This window comes from Ceratotherium simum, chromosome 29 (genome assembly GCF_057802395.1).
Source record: "Ceratotherium simum simum isolate JZ-2026a chromosome 29, ASM5780239v1, whole genome shotgun sequence".
Lineage (NCBI taxonomy): Eukaryota > Metazoa > Chordata > Mammalia > Perissodactyla > Rhinocerotidae > Ceratotherium > Ceratotherium simum.
This window is the reverse complement of record NC_141928.1, coordinates 22580821-22599281: the sequence shown is the minus strand read 5'-3', so window position 1 is coordinate 22599281 and position 18461 is coordinate 22580821. Positions and strand designations below refer to the sequence as shown.

The 18461-nt window shown below is 52.3% G+C and overlaps 1 protein-coding gene across 3 annotated transcripts; it reads right to left on the bottom strand.

Annotated features, from left to right (window-relative positions):
• Positions 1-6036: 6036 nt before the first annotated feature.
• Positions 6037-17771, bottom strand: ALAD (aminolevulinate dehydratase). Of its 3 annotated transcripts, none has more exons than XM_087419257.1 (12): positions 17684-17771; positions 10466-10653; positions 9456-9506; positions 8855-8951; positions 8371-8506; positions 8180-8263; positions 7987-8075; positions 7659-7714; positions 7484-7571; positions 7309-7395; positions 6826-6955; positions 6037-6249 (listed from the first exon to the last, which is right to left on the bottom strand). In XM_087419257.1, exons 2-12 carry the CDS (start codon positions 10576-10578, stop codon positions 6098-6100), a joined length of 1083 nt encoding a protein of 360 aa, XP_087275383.1. In that variant the 5' UTR covers positions 10579-10653; positions 17684-17771; the 3' UTR covers positions 6037-6097. The 3 variants fall into 3 exon arrangements, with proteins under 3 accessions (XP_087275383.1, XP_014637569.1, XP_087275384.1); XM_014782083.2 differs by having other exon boundaries at positions 6037-6188; XM_087419258.1 differs by lacking the exon at positions 6037-6249 and adding an exon at positions 6262-6389.
• Between the last annotated feature and the right edge of the window lie 690 nt (positions 17772-18461).

Genomic DNA, 18461 nt, shown 5'->3' with positions numbered 1-18461 from the left:
ATACATGAATATAAAAATGCATTTGAAGTTAATACATAAAAAGCTCAAGACCCTCTAAGACCAATCCCTCACCTCTTTAGATATTCTGACCACTGTTTCTGTGATTACAAGAACCCCACGTGGTGAGCATGGCCATTTGCCCCAATATCCATTCTCTCCATCTTTCTTAGTAATTGAACCCGAGTTTTAGCTGAGCACATGGCTGTCCCACTAGACTTTATTTTCCAGCCTCCCTTACACAACTAGGTGTGGCCATATGACTAAGTACAGACAAGGGCATGGGGACAGAAGTGATGTGTGCAGCTTTTGGCTTGTGCCCTTATAAAGAAGGGTCGTGCCCTCCACTTGCCCGTCTCTTCTTCCTGCTGGCTGAAAAGAGGAGCTGACGGTGGGAACTGGACCTGCCATCTTTGATCATGAGATGAAAGCCGAGATGTGCTGAAGATGATAGAACAAGGCAGGAGCCACGACCCCCAATACCATGTAGCTGATAGCCCTGGACAGCTTGGAGACAAATAGGTTTCCATCTTAAGCTATCATTATTTTGGCTTTTGTTATATCCACTGAACTTTAATCCTAATACAGAGTGACTAGAGCATGACTTTAAATTGGGTGTCAGGGCGGGTTTCTTTGAGGAAGTGACACTTAAGCCAAGATCTTAGCAAATAAAAATAAATTAATTAATTAAATAAGAAATAAATTAAAAGGAGACAGCCATACAGATTTTGGGGAAAGCATTCCAGGCAAAGGGGAGCACTGGTACAGAAGCTCTGAGACCCCACCAGCCTTCAGTGTGATGAGGCAGACTTTGTCAATCACGGTGCTATATCTTCCACGCCATTGTTTACAGTGACTGAACCAGGAGGCTGGTCATGTGACCTGAGCAGGGCCAATCAGAGACCTCCAGAGATTTGTCATGTGAATGATGGGACAAAAAGGATCTTTGTCTGGGACTGTAAGTCTTAAGGACCACTTAAGGATCATGTTGCTGTCAAGTGGCAAAAGTCCATCTTCGAATAGAATAAAGCCAAGCTGAGGCAAACATAGATAAGAGCTGGGAAGGAACAGAGTCTTCCATGAGAGCCTTTGACCCTAGACCCCACCACATCTGACCTTATCACAATCCAGTTATGAAAACCAATCATTTCCTTTTTTGCTATTGACTTGGATTTCTGACATTTGCAATCAAGAGTACCCAGAACAATATGGAGTATGGGTGTTCCAAATCATAGGCCCTGATATGTGGAATTGGCAGAGTCCACGTGGGGTATGGAGCATGTCAGGATTCCTCCTTCCCTAGTTGGGGAATTGGTAGTCAAGTGGCTGGTTAAAATGCCTGTTGTTTTTTGTGACTCTCAACCATATGTCCACTGAGGTTGTAATTTTAGGGATCTTAGTAAAGGAAAAAGTGAGGATGGTGGAATGTGCTGGCTATCTGTTGGGGCCTCCAGGAGGGACCCACAAGAAACAGACAAGCTACGGTCCAAGCTGGCACGTTGAGAGGGAAATAAGAAAACCAAGTCTTGTTAAGAGAGGCCCTTGGGCCGGCCCTGTGGCTTGGTGGTTAAGTGCGCGCGCTGCGATGCTGGTGGCCCGGGTTCGGATCCCGGGTGCACATCGAGGCACCACTTCTCCGTTCATCCTGAGGCCGAGTCCCACATACAGCAACTAGAAGGATGTGCAGCTACGACACACAACTATCCAATGGGGCTTTGGGGGGAAAAAATAAAATAAATAAAATCTTTAAAAAAAAAAAAGAGAGGCCCTTAATGCTTGCCAATGGGACGTGACACCTGGAAGTCTCAGAATAATATGCCTTGCTGGTGGTGAAATCTGAGTTCTCTGAACGAGGATAGAATTACCACTAGCCAAGAGCAGGGTGCACTGCAGGAGATGGGGACCGTGGAGGAGCCAGATTTCCCAGGACCACCCAAACTCTTCCAGCTGCCTACCTGGCCATTATTGCCTCTGTAGACAAAATACAGGAGGGACTGGAGAGGACACCAGGCTGGCACCCCAGGTGATAAATCCTGACTCCAGAGGGCGCCACCCACAGAGACTACCATGCCTGAAGGCAACTCAGCTCATTGGTCCACCCCATTACTGGAGCTAATAATAGCATCATGTTAGACTCATAATTTTGCTACTGTTTATTAGGAGGTGGTATGGCACAGTGGTTAGGTTAGAGGCCTTGGAGTTTGGCTATATGGGTTCAAATCCCAACTCTGCTGTTTTTCAGTGACTGGGAGTCTAGACCCAGTTCTGCCACAAACTTCTTGAGTTGCCTTGAGTGAGTCATATAAGCTCTCTAGATACAGCTTCCTCATTGGAAACCCAGCTAAATTTAGCATTCCCCCTCCACCCAGACCCTGTACCAAGCTTCCTCATCTCAGTAAATGGTCCATCAGCCACCCAGGAGCTCAAGCCGAGTTCATCCTTCACATCTAATCTACCTCCTAAATCCATTCACTTCTCTGTCCCCACTGTCACCACTGTAGCCCAGGCCACATTTCTCATCTGTACTTTGCCAATCTTATCAAAATGCTTTTATAAAACGCAAATCAGAACGAGTCACTCCCCTGTTTAAAAGCCTTCAAATGGCTTCCCTTTCTCTTAGAATAAAATCTGAAAAGCTAACATGGCCTTTGTCCCTGCAGGGTTTGGCCCTGGTCTCTCTCTACTGAGTTCAGGTCACCTCTTCCTCTGTCCTTCCCTGTGCTCCAGCCACACCAGCCTTGTGTTCTTCCAGCTCATTCCAGCCCCAGGGCCTCTGCACGGCTGTTCCCTCTGCCTGGAATGCTCTTCCCCAGACAAGTCTTAGCTTGGTTGCTCATCCTTCAGGTCTAGGCTTAAATGTCAGTCCCTCAGGGTAGCATTTCCTGCTCCTTCAAACCAGACCAGGTCCTGGAGACCTCCTTCACATCACCTGTCACTGGTCATTGGTGACCTGTCTGACTCCTGGTTCTCCTCAGGGAAGCTCATCCTCATTCCACTCAGTTTACCATCACCACCCCAGGGGAGGGGGCGGGTCTGGACACAGCTTTGTTTGCTTGTTTGTGTCACCAACTAACTGCCCCGAGGAACTCAAAGGAGGTTTTGGAAGCACTTAACTGTTTTTCCAAATTGTTTTTTTAGTTAAGAGATGCAATAACCAACCGCCCTGAACCGGTCCAAAGCCCACTGCAAGAGCGAAGCCTCTGCAGACAGGCCAATAAGTGCCCAAGAGATTACCTCTGCTTCATTTTAATGCTAAGATCTCCACCCCAGAGGGAACTTAGGCCTTATTACCATAACATTCGATGTATGTGGGAGCCTGCACAAGCGAATACTCACCTCTCCCTTTTGAATATTCACCCCCCCCCCCCCCCCCCGCCCCAAATCAAAGGCCCCTACTTTCCCTTGCTGGGGGAGCCACAGCTTTGGAAGTAATTCCCCGTGGGCTCCTTATTTGCTGCAAATAAACTTAATTTTATGTGACAACTACTTCTGGTGAAGGCTTTGATTTCAACTCACCAAGAGGCGGATCCACTTTGGTTTAGTAACATTTGTACCCAAAGGGCTGTGTATGTCTCTGTCTCTGCGCCTGGAAGAGAGCCAAGCCCAATATTTGCTTGGCAATGATGAGTGTGAGATGGCCTTGAAATACCTTCCCTTCCTCACTAACCAGAAAGGAGCTCAAGGGCCAGGAGACAGGAAGCCAAGAAGCTAAGATGGCCAAAGGTTCTGGTCTGGGCTAAGCCTGAGGCCCATCAGTGGCTCATCTCTGATGAGTGCTTCGGGCCCCTAGGTGGTAGATCTGGGCTCAGGCTCCCTGGAAGGTGAAGCTTTGCAACTCTTCAGGCCCTGATTTTGGCTGACCACCTCCCAAAAGGCTGAGATCAGGTCTTCAGTTAAATTGGCCACACTGCTGGGGAAGACTACTAGGAGTCAGAGGGCACCGGTCTGACTGTAGGAGCTGCTGGAGTTTATAATTCGAAATTTTATTATCATTTTTTTCAACTTTTTAAAAAATTTTTTATTTTTTAGGAAGATTGGCCCTGAGCTAACATCTATTGCCAATCTTCCTCTTTTTCTTTTTTCTCCCCAAAGCCCCAGTACATACTTGTGTATCATAGTTGGAGATCTTCTATATGGGATGCCACCATAGCATGGCTTGACGAGCAGTAGGTAGGTCCACACCCAGGATCCAAACTGGCAAACCCCCCGCTGCCGAAGTGGAACAGGCAAACTTAACCACTACACCACCGGGCCAGCCCCTATAATTCTAAATTTTAAAACAGGTTGTGTTGCTTTAAGGTCCAGACTGAACTTGCTTTTTGGCAAGTTGGGATTCCCTGTCCCTATGCAGATGGGCAGGTGGACTTGCAAACTGACCCCTCCTTAAATGGGCCTTCACTTTCACTAGGGGAAAACATCATGTCGTGCCAGTCTGAGAAGAACGAGTTGAGACCACTCATTCAGTTGTTCAAGCCAGAAACCCAGGAAGGCACCCGTGTTTCCTCCCCTTCCCTTGCCCTTGCCCCCGATGGATTTAAAGCTTCGGCAAAATCAGCTAATTCTGTCTCCGAAATGGATCCTGAATACATATGCTTCCTCCTTTCTCCACTGCCACCACCCTGGTCCAGGCCACGTCATTACTCACCAGGGTCTGCCATAGCCTCTCAACCAGACTCTCTTTGTTTTTGTGAGGAAGATCGGCCCTGAGCTAACATCTGCCAATCCTCCTCTTTTTGCTGAGGAAGACTGGCCCTGGGCTAACATCCATGCCCATCTTCCTCTGCTTTATATGGGATGCCGCCACAGCATGGCCTGACAAGCGGTGCGTCAGTGTGCGCCCAGGATCCGAACCCGCGAACCCCAGGCCGCCGCAGCAGAGCGTGCGCACTTAACCGCTTGCGCCACCGGGCCAGCCCCTGGACTGTCTCTCTTGACCCTCCATTTGTTTATAGCAGCAGAATGTGGGAAAATGATTTTATCACACATAACTCTGGTTAAGATCCTTCAGACGGCTTTGTATCAGATGCAAAATAAAACCCAAGCTTCCTACAAGGTATAGGATCTACCTTTCCTGCCTCCTGTCCTGTCAGCCACCTTCTTCTTCTCATCCTGCTTCCAGCAACCCCGCCAAGTTCCTCCCACCGCAGGATCTTTGCAGACTTAGTATCATTCTCGTAGCTTCCAGTGTGCTTCCCTCTGCTCTTTGTATGGATCTTTCCTAGTCCCTCAACCTCAAGGAGGGCTTCTCGACCACCCTCTCTAGAGAGGCCCCTCATCTGTTATTCTCTGTCAGATCCTCTTTCCTTCAAAGCATCTATTACAATTTGTTAACTGCTTTGTCTGTTTTCTTGTTGTCTGTCTCCCCCATTCTCCTTGTATAGATTCCACACAGAGAAACAAGCTGAGGTCTGTCCTGCTAGATCCCCAGTACCCAGCACCATGCCTGGGCAGGGAGCCAACATTTTCAAAAAAATCTCTCTTCAATAAAGAGCCTTTTTGGTGGTGGCATCTCCAACAATCAGGAACTTTGTCCTTGCCTCTGAATTTTGATCCTCAGGCAGTGTTTCTGCTCGTTAATGAGTAATTCTTCTCTGGGTTTACAGCTCACAGAACAGATCTCAGGCAGCCTGGCAACCACTGGCCTGTGTGGGCATCGCCTTCTAGTGGAATTGCAGCAAATCTCAACTCTAAACCTGTGGATGCCAAACTAGGCCTTGGTCACAGCACCCAGCTCTGCTGCCAGAGGCCTTAGGCTTTCCAGGGCTTCCGAGGATCCAAGATCCAACTGCCCTCCTCTCCCACTAGCGCTCCAAGCCCCTCTCCCATGCCCCACCAAGCCTGCACTCATGACTCCCGGTGGCTTTCAAGCTGAAGCCACACCAGAAAAAGGAGCTAGGGCTGGCAGAGGTGAGCCTCAGGGCTGACCCAGGGGAGGGGTGGGGAAGCTTGGGAGAGCCCGTGAGGATGTGGCTGTGAGTGGTAAGATTTGGCATGCTGGCAGAAACCACCTGGCATGTGAGCAGGAAGAGGGCACGAGGACACAGTTCTAAAAGCAGCATTTACTATAGTTTTCACTTCTCCAAGGCCCCAAGGGACCTTCTTAAAGTTCTCGGGTCTTGCACACTCCCTCCATCACTCCTTCAGCCACTGCAGCAGCAGAGGTGTGTAGTAGGTGATGATGATGTCCGCACCTGTGCGGGCAGAGAAGCAGGCAGCGAGGGAGGGGCGGGGTATCAGCTCTGGACACACCTTCTGGGAGACGAAGGCCAGGGAAGGAAGAAGGCACAGCCCGGGGGCGTCCCAACATAAGACTGAGCCCAGCTCTGGTCAGTTCTAGCTCTCTGTACATTGTGTGACCACAGGGAAGTCATTTTCTCTTTCTGGGCCTCAGTCTGCCAATGAGTAAAATGCACAGTGGGGGAAAGAGGTGAGCTGCAATCCCCTTCTTGCGCTGTGTGCTACCCCAACAAAACCAGCTCCCATGTATGGAATGATAAGCATATGCCACTGACACCTATCAGCTTACTGAATCCTCATGACCACCATGCACCGGCTATCACATCCCTAGTTTACAGATGAGGGCACTGAAGTTCCAAGAAGTGCCTTGGCCAAGGTCTCAAAACCAAAAAGTAAGAGAGGGCTCTGCCTCCTTCACTGTTCCATGTTCTGTTCTGCAGTTCCACATCTCTTCCTCAACCTGTGTCTGTTTAGATCACTGGTATTTCCAGGCCTAAGACTCCAGGCTGTCCCATGACTTCACTTCCCTCTCTGGGCAAAGTGCCTATTTGTCCCTGTGGCAAACATCAACACCCCCCTCCACCTGGTTACCTGCTCTGCGGAGAGCGGTCATGGCCTCCAGGACGGCAGCCTTGAGATCAAACGCCCCAGCCTGGGCTCCGTGCCACAGCATGGCAAACTCTCCAGAAACGTGGTACACGGCAAGAGGGAGCTCAGGGTGCTGCAGAGAAGCAGTGGTGGGCAGACAGGTTGACGTAGAGAGGGGGGATGCCTCTGGGAGTGTCCCTTCCTCTCTGCCCAACCTGTGACCATGTTGAGCACCATGCCCTGAGTCATTGCTGCTGGCAGCCTGGCCCATTCTTGAACTGCTCCAGCAGAGCGGTTCAAAGGCTCCTGCGAGCCCTGGTGCAGAAGCCCACGGTGGTTGCTGGGCAGGGACGGGGAGGGGGAGATTCCTGTTCAGAGGCAGATTGCTTCCAACTCTGAGATTCTGCAGTCCCCCAATCTAAGGTCCCCGAGTGTGCAGACAAGCTCTCTCATCTCCCTGAGCCCCCTGTCTCTGCCTGTGCTCACCTTGTTCTTCACCTCCCGCACAATGTCCAGGTAGGGCATTCCCGGTTTCACCATGACCATGTCAGCTCCTTCCCGCACATCCCTGTCCTAAGGGAAGACATATGGTGTGGGCAGTGCCCGGGATGAGAGGTGGGAAGGGGACAGGCTGGGCGGGGCTCAAGCCCTGGTCACTCACCACCGCTCGGAGGGCCAGGCCTCGCGCTCCAGGCGGCAGCTGGTAGCAGCGGCGGTCTCCAAAAGCTGGGCTTGACTGAGCCGCATCCCTGGGAAGCAGAGGCATCAGTGGGGGCTCCAGCTTTGGGCTAATGGGTCAGGGATCTAACAGCGGACCCCTGCCTATCCCCACTCACCGGAAAGGTCCATAGAAACAGGAGGCAAACTTGGCACTATAGCTCATCACAGAGACCTACAGGGAGACAATGGGGGTCGAGGCTCAGGCAGCCCTTTCAGATGTCCCAGGGTGAGGTGACGGGGAGAGAAAGGACCTGGGCCTCTGGTCTAGTCCCATTGGAGCTCTGGGCCTGGATTTCCCCATCTGAGGTGCAGAGGTTGAGCGGATCCCAAAGGCCTCATCCAGCGCTGTCTTCAGTTCTGCGATTCTTGGCAGATATGGGGGCAGGCCTGGTCCAGGCTCTCTCCTCACCTCCCAATGCCCCTCCCCACGCTCCCTGCCCCTACCCTGTTGCCAAGTTCATGTGCCATCAGAGCATCCTTGATGGCTTCCACACGTCCGTCCATCATGTCCGACGGGGCTACCACCTGACATCCTGAGAGGCAGAGGGTGGCCTTCAGAACTCTTGGACCCTCCTATCCACACTCCCACCTCCCTGACCGGGAGGCGCTCATCCCGGCTGGTGGCTGGTTCACTCACCTGCCTTGGCATAGGCTAGTGCCACCTCTGCCAGTCGCTGGCGGCTCTCCTTGGCTTGAAGTGCCCCATTCTCGCTCAGAAGCCCTGCAGGACAGACAGCTGGGTGTCGGGGAGCATCTTGGGCTCTGGCTCGTCCCCATCGTGGGGAGAACCGTGGGTGGCCACAGGGCTCGTGGAGGGAGGGCGCTCACCGCAGTGACCATGTGAGGTGTAGGGGCACAGGCAGACGTCGCAGGCCACCAGGAGGCTGGGGAAGGTCTTACGCAGCAGACGGACCGCCTCAATAGTCGGGGAGTCCTCGGAGTCAGCTGCGGAGCCCCGCTCGTCCTAGGCAGGGGAAGGACAGAGCGGTGTGTCCGTTACATAAAGCCTTCAGGAGGCACGGTGGCCAGCCATCAGAGCACGGCCCCGGCCCTCTCCTTTTATCATCGTCACAGCCCCTGGACGAGGAAGCACAGTGAGGACTGTCTCCATTTTACAGAGGGGACTTGACTCGCCCAGTCAGAGTGTTGCAGTCCTACTTAGCTTCCTGACTCTACAGGGGTGCTGTCTTAAGGGCAGGGGCCATGTCCATTCACCTGTGGCCCCAGAGCCAGCACAAGGGTCAGCGTGGCTCCTCAGCTCACCCTCACCCAACCGCCCCCCCGCCCCCGACATCCTCCTCCCATTCTTCACCTTGGGAACTCTGCTGGGGACGCCAAACACCAGGACACAACGCAGGCCCTCTTCCACCAGGGGCCTCAGCATCTCTTCTAGCCGGTTCACACCATACCTGCATGGAGGTCACAGGTCAAAGGGCTGCTGAAATGAGGGAGGTCCCAGGCAAGGGTCCCTCCCTACCCCTCCACGCTGTGCCTCTGTTAAGAGCCAAGTTGCACATGGCACCAGGAGGGCTCAAGCCCCACAGTACAGGGAGGGGCAGGGACAAACCCACCAAACAGATGGGAAAACCGAGGCCCCAAGGAGCAGAGCTGTGGACTTCAGCTGTGGAAGGCCTCTCCAAGGTTCTCTTACTGAACTCCCTTCTGAAGCTCAGCTCTCCTCTGCAACAGCCTCTGCTGTGATGCCTCTGGTGGTGGGTAGCTCATTACTTTACAAGGCTGCCTCTTCTGTTGAGGAACAACTTTGGCCCCGAGAAAACCCTTCTCTCTACTGAGCGGAGGTCAGCCTCTCCAGATTTTCCACCTTTCGAGTCTGCTTCTGCTTCCTGGCACCTCCACCTGTGAGATCTCTCCCTCCATCATCCCCTTGCCCTCCCCACCGCCATGTCCCCTACCTGGCCACTCCTGGGAGGCTGGCGATAGGCTGTACGTCATCAGGAACATCCCTGCAAGAGTGGGGGGTGGGCTATAGATTGGGAGCTGTGGGAAGGACCAGTGGTGAGGGGGTGACCGAGGGATGGGGGAGCGGGGAAGGACTATGGAAGTGGAGATGGTGGAGGAGGATGGGACCCAGTGTCTGGCTCCCCTGCCCGGCCAAGCCCAGGGCCTGAAATAACAACAGGAACAGCAAGAATGACAGTGACAACAAGAGCAACTGTACCACAAGAACAGTCATCACGGAAGGAGCCAGTGGTTAAGAACTTGGCTCCAAAGTCAGAAGGCCCTTGGCATCCCAGCCACTTACTGGCTGGGTGAGCTTGGCCAAGAGGTACCATCTCTTGGAGCCTCAGGCCCTTCATCTGTGGCCTGGGTGGATTCATCATTCATTCAACAAACATTGATTGAGCACTTTTATATGCCAGGCACTGTTCTAGGCTCTGGCGACACAACAGCGAACAGACAAAAATCCCTGTCCTCGAGGAGGTGACATTCTAGGCAATAATGTCCATACCTTCCTCATATGAATACCGTCAGCAATGAATGAGATAATATAGATGTCGGTGCTTAGCATAGTACCTGGTATACAGTAAGTACTCAATAAATGTCGGCCGTTGCTATTATTAATCACAACTGCCACCTCTTACAAATACATAGCACTTTACAATCTACAGAACACCTTCTCAGCTTCTGTCTTATTGCAAAAGCTCAGGATAGCAGGCAAGGGTGATTCTTCTTATTTTCCAAATGGGAAGACTGAGTTCTTTTCAAGACTGTTCCTAGTTCGTTTCAAGTTTGTTCCTAAAACTGCTGTCCCTAACCCAGTAAGGCACTTCCAATACTTTAAGCTCTAAGCTGACAGCCCACTTTACCACCCGTGACAACGCAGATGCCTGCTCCAGTCACACACACGCACACTCACACACACCCTGCACATCAGAGGCCTGGCCCGTTCCTGGGGACTCACGTGACGAAGATGGGGTAGATGAGGTTGGAGGCATTGAGGGTGGTGGAGGCTGCCTGCCAGGTCCGAAGCAGGGGGTGGAAGTAGCCGCTGTGCAGGACTGACTGGGGCTGCATGGTGGGCAGTGGCAGCACAGGGCAGCCAGCTGGCTGGAAGTGAGGGCTCCTGAGGTGCCTGCTGTGTGCTCAGCGCTGTGGGGGCGACAGGAGGCACATGAGACATAGTCCCTGTCCCAGGAGGTGGTCACATATGCCCAGGCTCTTCCAGATTCCTGCCTCCCCTGCTCTCTAGCTCCTCTTAGTGCGGTTCACCACTCCCTGCTGGTCTACGACAAGATAAGTAGAGGGGCCAGCCCCGTGGCGCAGCGGTTAAGTGCGCGCACTCCGCTGCTGGAAGCCCACGTTCGGATCCCGGGCACGCACTGACACACGGCTTGTCAGGCCATGCTGTGGCAGGTCCCATATAAAGTGGAGGAAGATGGGCACGGATGTTAGCTCAGGGCCAGTCTTCCTCAGCAAAAAAAGAGGAGGATTAGCATGGATGTTAGCTCAGGGCTGATCTTCCTCTCTCTCTCTCTCACACACACACACACTTAATAAATAAATAAATATTAAAAAATATAAGTAGAGAAATGAAAATAGGCCTTCAGAAACTTTCATAGCAATTTGAACCTAATAATATAAAATTTGGGCTTGTATTTTATATGGTCTCTCTCTCTTTCTTTAAAATAACACGTCTCTAGTAATTCATTTTTATTGTTTTTTTTTTTGCTGAGGAAGATTAGCCCTGAGGTAACCTCCATTGCCAATCCTCCTCTTTTTCCTGAGGAAGACTGGCCCTGAGCTAACATCTGTGCCCATCTTTCTTCATTTTATATGTGGGACGCCTGCCACAGCATGGCTTGATAAGCGGTGCGTAGGTCTGCACCTGGAATCCGAACCCGTGAACCCTGGGCCGCCGAAGCGGAGTGCGAGAATTTAACCACCATGCCACTGGGCCGGCCCCTCCTTTTTATTGTATTTTATCAAAGAATCAACCTGTGACGGATTGGAAATTAGTATGAGAAGCACTGATCTAGCCAACATTTAAACTTCATTTATTCCATGGAAAATGTCTATGTGCTTGGCAGAAATTTTAGATAAGCCAAAAGAGAAAAATCTCCTGTAATTCTACCTCTAAAGAAAAGCACTGTTAACCCCTCTTCTTATGGACTTTTTTTTTTTTATAATTTTATTTATTTTTTCCCCCAAAGCCCCAGTAGATAGTTGTATGTCATAGCTGCACTTCCTTCTAGTTGCTGTATGTAGGAGGCAGCCTCAGCATGGCCAGACAAGCGGTGCGTTGGTGCATGCCCGGGATCCAAACCCGGGCCACCAGCAGCAGAGTGCGCACACTTAACCGCTAAGCCACGGGGCCGGCCCCTCTTCTTATGGACTTCTTATCTGGCACAATGCACACTAAGAAGATTAAACAGCACTGTGCCAGACAGTCAGACAGACATGCTCCCTGTAGGCCAGCCCAAACTCGTCTGCTGCTCCCCAAGCCACACCTGACCACCTTCTGGCTCTGCTCACCCTGTTCCCTTTACCTAGAAGAACTGTGCTCTTTCTTTTTTTTTTTTTAATTATTTATTTATTTATTTATTTATTTATTTTTTTTCCCCCAAAGCCCCAGTAGATAGTTGTATGTCATAGCTGCACATCCTTCTAGTTGCTGTATGTGGGAAGCGGCCTCAGCATGGCCGGAGAATCGGTGTGTTGGTGCGCGCCCGGGATTGAACCCGGGCCGCCAGCAGCGGAGCGCGAGCACGTAACCGCTAAGCCACGGGGCCGGCCCGTGAACTGTGCTCTTTCCACAACATCCCCACCCCCAAATCCTGCCCGGTTCTCCACGAGGCACCCCCTCCCTCCCTCTTCCAGTGAAGCTTCTCTTTTGCCCAGATCACAATTTCTTATCTTATATAACAGTTCTCTGTGGACCTATCTTATCTCGTCCCAGTAGACAGAGCATCTGCAGGGCAGGGTCCATAGTCAGTTCATTTTTGCCTTCCCCACAGCTCTCTGCCACACAGTAAATATTTAATTACACAAAGTACAAGACAATATGCCCTAAATGCCAAATAAGGGATGTAAGACAGAAGGAAGCTGGGGCATTAACATTTGTTTCTTGAGCACCTGCTATGTGCTAGGCCACGCCAGGCACTTGCACACATGATTTCTCATCGAGCTGGCACGACAGTCCGGGGAGGGAGGGCTGACTGAATGCATCTCAGAGAGGAGGAGCCTACCATAAAGGAACCATGAGTCCAGTGTGAGTTTGGAGGTCAAAAGAAGCTTCTTGAGGGCCGGCCCCGTGGCTTAGCGGTTGAGTGCGCGCGCTCCGCTACTGGCAGCCCAGGGTTCAGATCCTGGGCGCGCACCGACGCACTGCTTCTCCGGCCATGCTGAGGCCGTGTCCCACATACAGCAACTAGAAGGATGTGCAACTACAACATACATCTACTGGGGCTTTGGGGGACAAAAAGGAGGAGGATTGGCAATAGATGTTATCTCAGAGCCGGTCTTCCTCAGCAAAAAGAGGAGGATTAGCACGGATGTTAGGTCAGGGCTGATCTTCCTCACTCACACACACACACACACACACACACACACAAAAAGAAGCTTCTTGGAAGAAGAGGACTTGAACTTGGTTTTGCAGGATGAGTGGGTTCAGCTTGGCAGAGGGAAAGCAGAGAATGTTCCCTCAGGAAGGGAGGAAAGGGGCAAAGGTAGGGAAGGAGGAATGGCTGTGGACTGTTCTGTGGACTGAGGAGGCCATCTAGGACGAGAGTATGGAGGGCAGGGGACAAGAGCGGGCCAGACCAAGGTCATGAAGGATTTCTGAGCAGGGCGCGGGGGAGTGGCCTGGTCAAAGCCTGGCTTTAGGAAGATGATTCTTGCAGCCCGAGCAGAGCAGATTGGACGCAGAGGAGCACAGAGGCCGCGGGGGTCAGAGGGGCGGAGAAGGAGGGGTCCTCGTAAGGCAGCCAAGAGGCAGTCTCCAGGGGCGTATCCTCTGAGCTTGCTTGACCTGGAGGGCAATGGAGACAGGGACAAGGCAGGAAGAGGGCGGCGGGGAGCTGAGCCTGGAGAGGAGGAGGAGAGCTCCATATCAGACATTTCCTTTGGAGGTGCCTGGGGGAACACCCAGTAGCCAAGCAGGGAAAACAATAAAGAACCACTAATCTCTCCTTGTACGAATGGGACCTCAAGCCCCAGAGAGGGGCAGGGACTTACCCAAGGTTACACAGCCAGTTAGAGGCTAAAACAGCAGGACTAGAAGCTTGGAGTGTCGACTCCCAGGCAGCGGGTCTTTCTCCCCACAGTCTCCCAGGCCTCTTTAGTTCCCTCCCAATCAGCTCAGGGGCCCATTTTATCCGATCCTCCTCTTTGGCAGGATTGGGGTTATCAGGAGCCACAGAGCGATCCACCCTACCACCACGCCCCTGAGCCGGCCACATCATCTGACACAGGGCCAAGCCAGGTTGCCCCAAAGATGTCCCAACCCCGAAATGAGCAATCATTCAGCAGATACAAAGTCCTGAGCGCCCATTTTGTGCAAGATTTTGCTCTCAGGTCTAACCAGGGATTAGCCCAGCTCAGAGAAGTTAAGTCACTTGCCCAAGACCACACAGCTCGTTAGTAACTGCACCAGTATTTGAATTTGTTCTAGACAACGAGTGCAGGGTTTTATCTACTATACCCCACAGTACTGATAAACACTTGATTCAGTAGGCCTCTTTCTGCCTATAGTTTCTTTGCCTTGGGGGCTGGAAAGATGTAGGAAACAGAAAAATATACTGAGTGTTATGTTATGTGCTGGGCACTGGACCAGGTATTTTCTATACATATTATCTTGTTTAATTGCAGAGAGTTGTTCCAACTTTTAATGATAAGGAAACAGAGGCTCAGAGAGGTTAAGTGACTTGCTCAATGTCATTCTGGAGAGTCAAGTTAGATTTTGAAGCTAGGTCTACACATCTCTGATTCACTTCTCGGAGAACCACCTTGGTAACAGGCCCCTGGCTTCTGGACTCCAAAGCTGTATTCCACTGGCCTCAACTCCCCATCTACTTTAGAAGGCTAAGGGAGCACATGCCTCCTGCTTATCAGAAGCAACAGGGCAGGGGCCGGTCCAGTGGTATAGTGGTTAAGTTCATGCGCTCCGCTTCGGCGGACTGGGGTTTGCTGGTTCGGATCCTGGGCACAGACCTATACACTGCTTATCAAGCCATGCTGTGGCAGGCATCCCACGTATAAAGTAGAGGAAGATGGGCATGGATGTTAGCCCAGGGTGGTCTTCCTCAGCAAAAAGAGGAGGATTGGCAAGAGATGTTAGCTCAGGGCTTATCTTCCTCATCAAAAAAAAAAAAAAAAAAAAAAAAGAGAAGCAACAGGGCCTAGGAGCTGCCTAGGAGCTTTGCAGTCCAAATTGCACCCTGAGGAGCCTGGGGGTTTGGGGGTGGGGGACAAGGGGGGAGGGTGAGAGTGGTGAGGGGAGGCCTTACTAGGGGAGTTCCACTTTTATCTGTTTTTCTTTAATTTTAGGGTTCAGAGAGAGAAACAGTATCAGTGCTGAAAAAATAAAAAAGTTGAAAATCACAATCCTGTTTAACCTCTTACATTCTGATGTGGAAAGTGGGGTGCAGAAAGGCGACAGGACTTCTTTGCCATCCACAGCAAGTTAGGCACAGAGCTGAACTTGACCATGGCTCTCCTGGCTTCTAGTCCAGTGCCCTGTTACCTACACCACACATAGTCATTTTGTTCTAACACGTGCTTAATCAATACCTGTGGAGCAGAAAAACACTCCGAGCAACAGAGGTGCATCTCTGTTTGCAGAGACAAACCCAGGCAGAGGTTTTGATTTGTAGAAAGTCCCTCAAAGATTGGGAGATTTTCACACACTTGCAAGTGGCACTTCTCCCAAATCAACAGAGCCTGAAAGCCACAGCCTAGATCCTGTGACACTACACCGAAGACAAGAGCAAGTCACCACGGGACCCAGCACCTGTGCTCACCCACAGTAAAACAGGTTAGCTTAGCTGGAAGGCAGTCTAGGGTAGTGCAGAAAAAAACATGTTTCAGGGCCAAACAGTGCCACGTCTGGTCTCTGCTGTGTGTGTGACTTTGGGCAAGGGTGCCGGCCTTCCAGAGTCTTCATTTTGTAATCTATAAAACTGGAATGATACTATCAAACTATCAAAGCCGCGGAGAAGATCACAGATAGTGAAGAGGTATGTCCCGGGCACCAAGCAGCCACATGGTAAATGCGTAACTAGGGGCCGGCCCGGTGGCGCAAGCGGTTAAGTGCGCATGCTCCGCTGCGGCGGCCCGGGGTTCGCAGGTTCGGATCCCGGCCCGCACCGACGCACTGCTTGTCAAGCCACGCTGTGGCAGTCCCATATATGGGACAGCGTGGCTGTCCCACCCGCTGTCCCATATAAAGTGGAGGAAGATGGGCACGGATGTTAGCCCAGGGCCAGTCTTCCTTAGCAAAAAAAGAGGAGGATTGGCAGATGTTAGCTCAGGGCCGATCTCCTCACAAAAAAAAAAAAAAAAGATAAATGCATAACTACCTTTGTTACTATTAGAAGTAGAGCTGACCTGGAAGGAGACCACCTCGCCTGCCAACACAGCTGTGCCTTCTGCACCACACCCAGAAGGTAGAGCTTTCACTCAAACCTGCGTGGGCCACAGGGTCTTCTAAGATATCTGAGGGGGGGGGGGGTCCCTGCCTTCCAGCAGCTTATGTGGTGGAGGAGAAATAATCACCATACAGATGCTACAGTAGAGGGGAGGACTAGGTGCTGTGGGAGGGACCTGTGTTTCTGGGAGTCAAGGATGGCTTCATAGAAGAGCGAACATTGAGGTATAAGTAGTTTCCAGATTGATTGTGAAGGTACCTCTTTCCTTAGAAGGCAACTCCCCCAATCTGGGAGTAACCTAAATTGGGCCCTGAGAGCTGCCACCAGGAGGGGCTGAGACAGTACTGCCGGGCCTGAATCCCCCGATGTTGTGCTCCGCTGAGGACTCCAGAGGCTGTGGTCTTGGCACAGAGGGTTGTGAGCTGCTGCCAGCTCTGGCAGGCTCTGCTACTGGCCAGGGAGGCAGCAGTCAGGAGGGCCAGCTAGGTAGAAGGTGGCCAGGGCTGAGAAATTCAAAGCCCCGGAAGGGCCCAGGACAGCAGCTGTCACACAGTTCTGAAAAGGGACAGACTGGCTGCCTGTTTATTCAACCCGCGTTTCCTGAGTATGCCCCAGCGCTAGATACAGGGATTAAAGAGAAGAATGAGACCCAAGCTTTGATCTAGGGCTTTGAAGAGCTGGATCTCCTCTGGGCTTAGCCATTTGGAACTATAAGGAGAATCTGCCAGTTCCACAGACTCCTAGAACTTCTGGGCTAAGAGGCTCCTTAAAGCTCGCTGATTACATCACTGAAATGATGGTGAAGCTGGCTCAGAGAAGGACCGACACTGGCCCCAAATCATGCAGGGGGTCGGTGGCAGATCCGGGGCTAGAATCCAGGTTTCCAGCAGCCAAGTTCTCAACGCCCACCATTACCTCTTGCAACTTTAAGTACAGATTTCAGAGCTGCTCACCAGAAGACCTGGGTTTTTGGAGAGCTCTGGGTGAAGGGGGCGGGGGAAGAAAAAAGTAGAACGGTGACTCTGGACCTGGCTGCAGCTGGCAGCATGATGGTTAAGCGTGTGGGTTTTGGAGTCTGAAGACGTGGGTTCAAATCCTGATTCTGTCACTTTCCAGCTGTGTGACCTCAGTTTCCTCATCTGGCAAATGGGGCCTTGAACCGACCTCAATGGGCTGTTGTAAGGACTGAACGGGCCAGTGCATGTAACGTACGTACAAGCTTAGCACAAAGCGGCTGTTATTGTTTCCATCTCCCTCCCCCAGCCTGCGAGGCACCTCGGGCTCTGCACTGATGGAGACTGCCCCAGCGGTCTCCAAGGGGGTGGACCCTGCAGAGGAGACGCGGAGCCCAAGGCTACGGTCCTGCAGCAGGACCATCTAAGACCGCAAGTAGGAGCCCCACAGGGGCTCCGTCACCAGCTGCACCGCCAGCGCTTCAGGCGAACAGCACAATCTGGGTCTGGAGATGCGGGATTCTCGGTGCCACGGCCCCTGCTTCCAAGTCGGCCATCTCCCCGAGCCCGGCCCCCTCTCACCTGCCTTCCAAAGGGCTCCCAGCAGCCGCTCGCGCCAACGCTGTTCGCGCTCTGGCCTCCCCCGGCCCACGTGGGGGCGGGGCGCTCCGCCGGAAGCAGCTGCTCCCTATCACAGCCCGCCCCAACCGGCACGCTGGCCACGCCTCCTGAGGGCTGTTGGCAGGCGGTTTGTCTGCTCCGGCCGCGGCCCCGCCCACTTACGTCAGGCTCGAAGCCTGGCCAATTGGGTGTGCCGAAGGAGTTAGAGGGCCCGCCCCTCCCCGCGCCGGTGTCCGCTCTTGGGTGGGGAAAGGCCCCAGGGAGCCCACGTGGGGAGGCAGGAGCCGCGCGGGAGGGGGCCTCGCTGGTGAGCCTGTCGGGGAGGCGGGTACAGCTCTGAGGTTCTCTTTACAGCCTAGCGCATACTTGGCGCTGCTTAGTTGTTTGTTGAAAGAATAATTGGATGTCAAGGACATTAAAACAACACCATAATGCCTAACATAGTAGCTAAGTCCACTTTTGCGGACTGAGCATTTTAAAGTTGTTGAGTTCAGCAGCAGGCTGGTTTCCAAGGTTTCAGAGAAAAATTTATTCTAGCCTAATTGCTCAAGGCCTGCTCTGTGCTATGGGTTAGGAGATGTGATGTGAAAGACATGGGCACTTTGGGCGTCAGACCTGTCTGTGGTGGGTACAGTGAGAGTTCTGACTACAGGTCTGGGGGGGCGGGCAGAGTATGTGCAGGGGCGGGAGGGATCTGGTGAGGCTCATGGGGCATGGGTGAACTGGTAGGATTGGATGG

Bases quoted from the DNA above. Each gene is read 5' to 3' on its own strand.
- ALAD (XM_087419257.1), bottom strand. From the start codon at position 10,578: ATGCAGCCCCAGTCAGTCCTGCACAGCGGCTACTTCCACCCCCTGCTT. The intron at 9,507-10,465 runs GTGAGTCCCCAG...CCACTCTTGCAG, and splicing joins ATCTACCCCATCTTCGTCAC to GGATGTTCCTGATGACGTAC. The intron at 8,264-8,370 runs GTGAGCGCCCTC...TCTGTCCTGCAG, and splicing joins CACCTCACATGGTCACTGCG to GGCTTCTGAGCGAGAATGGG.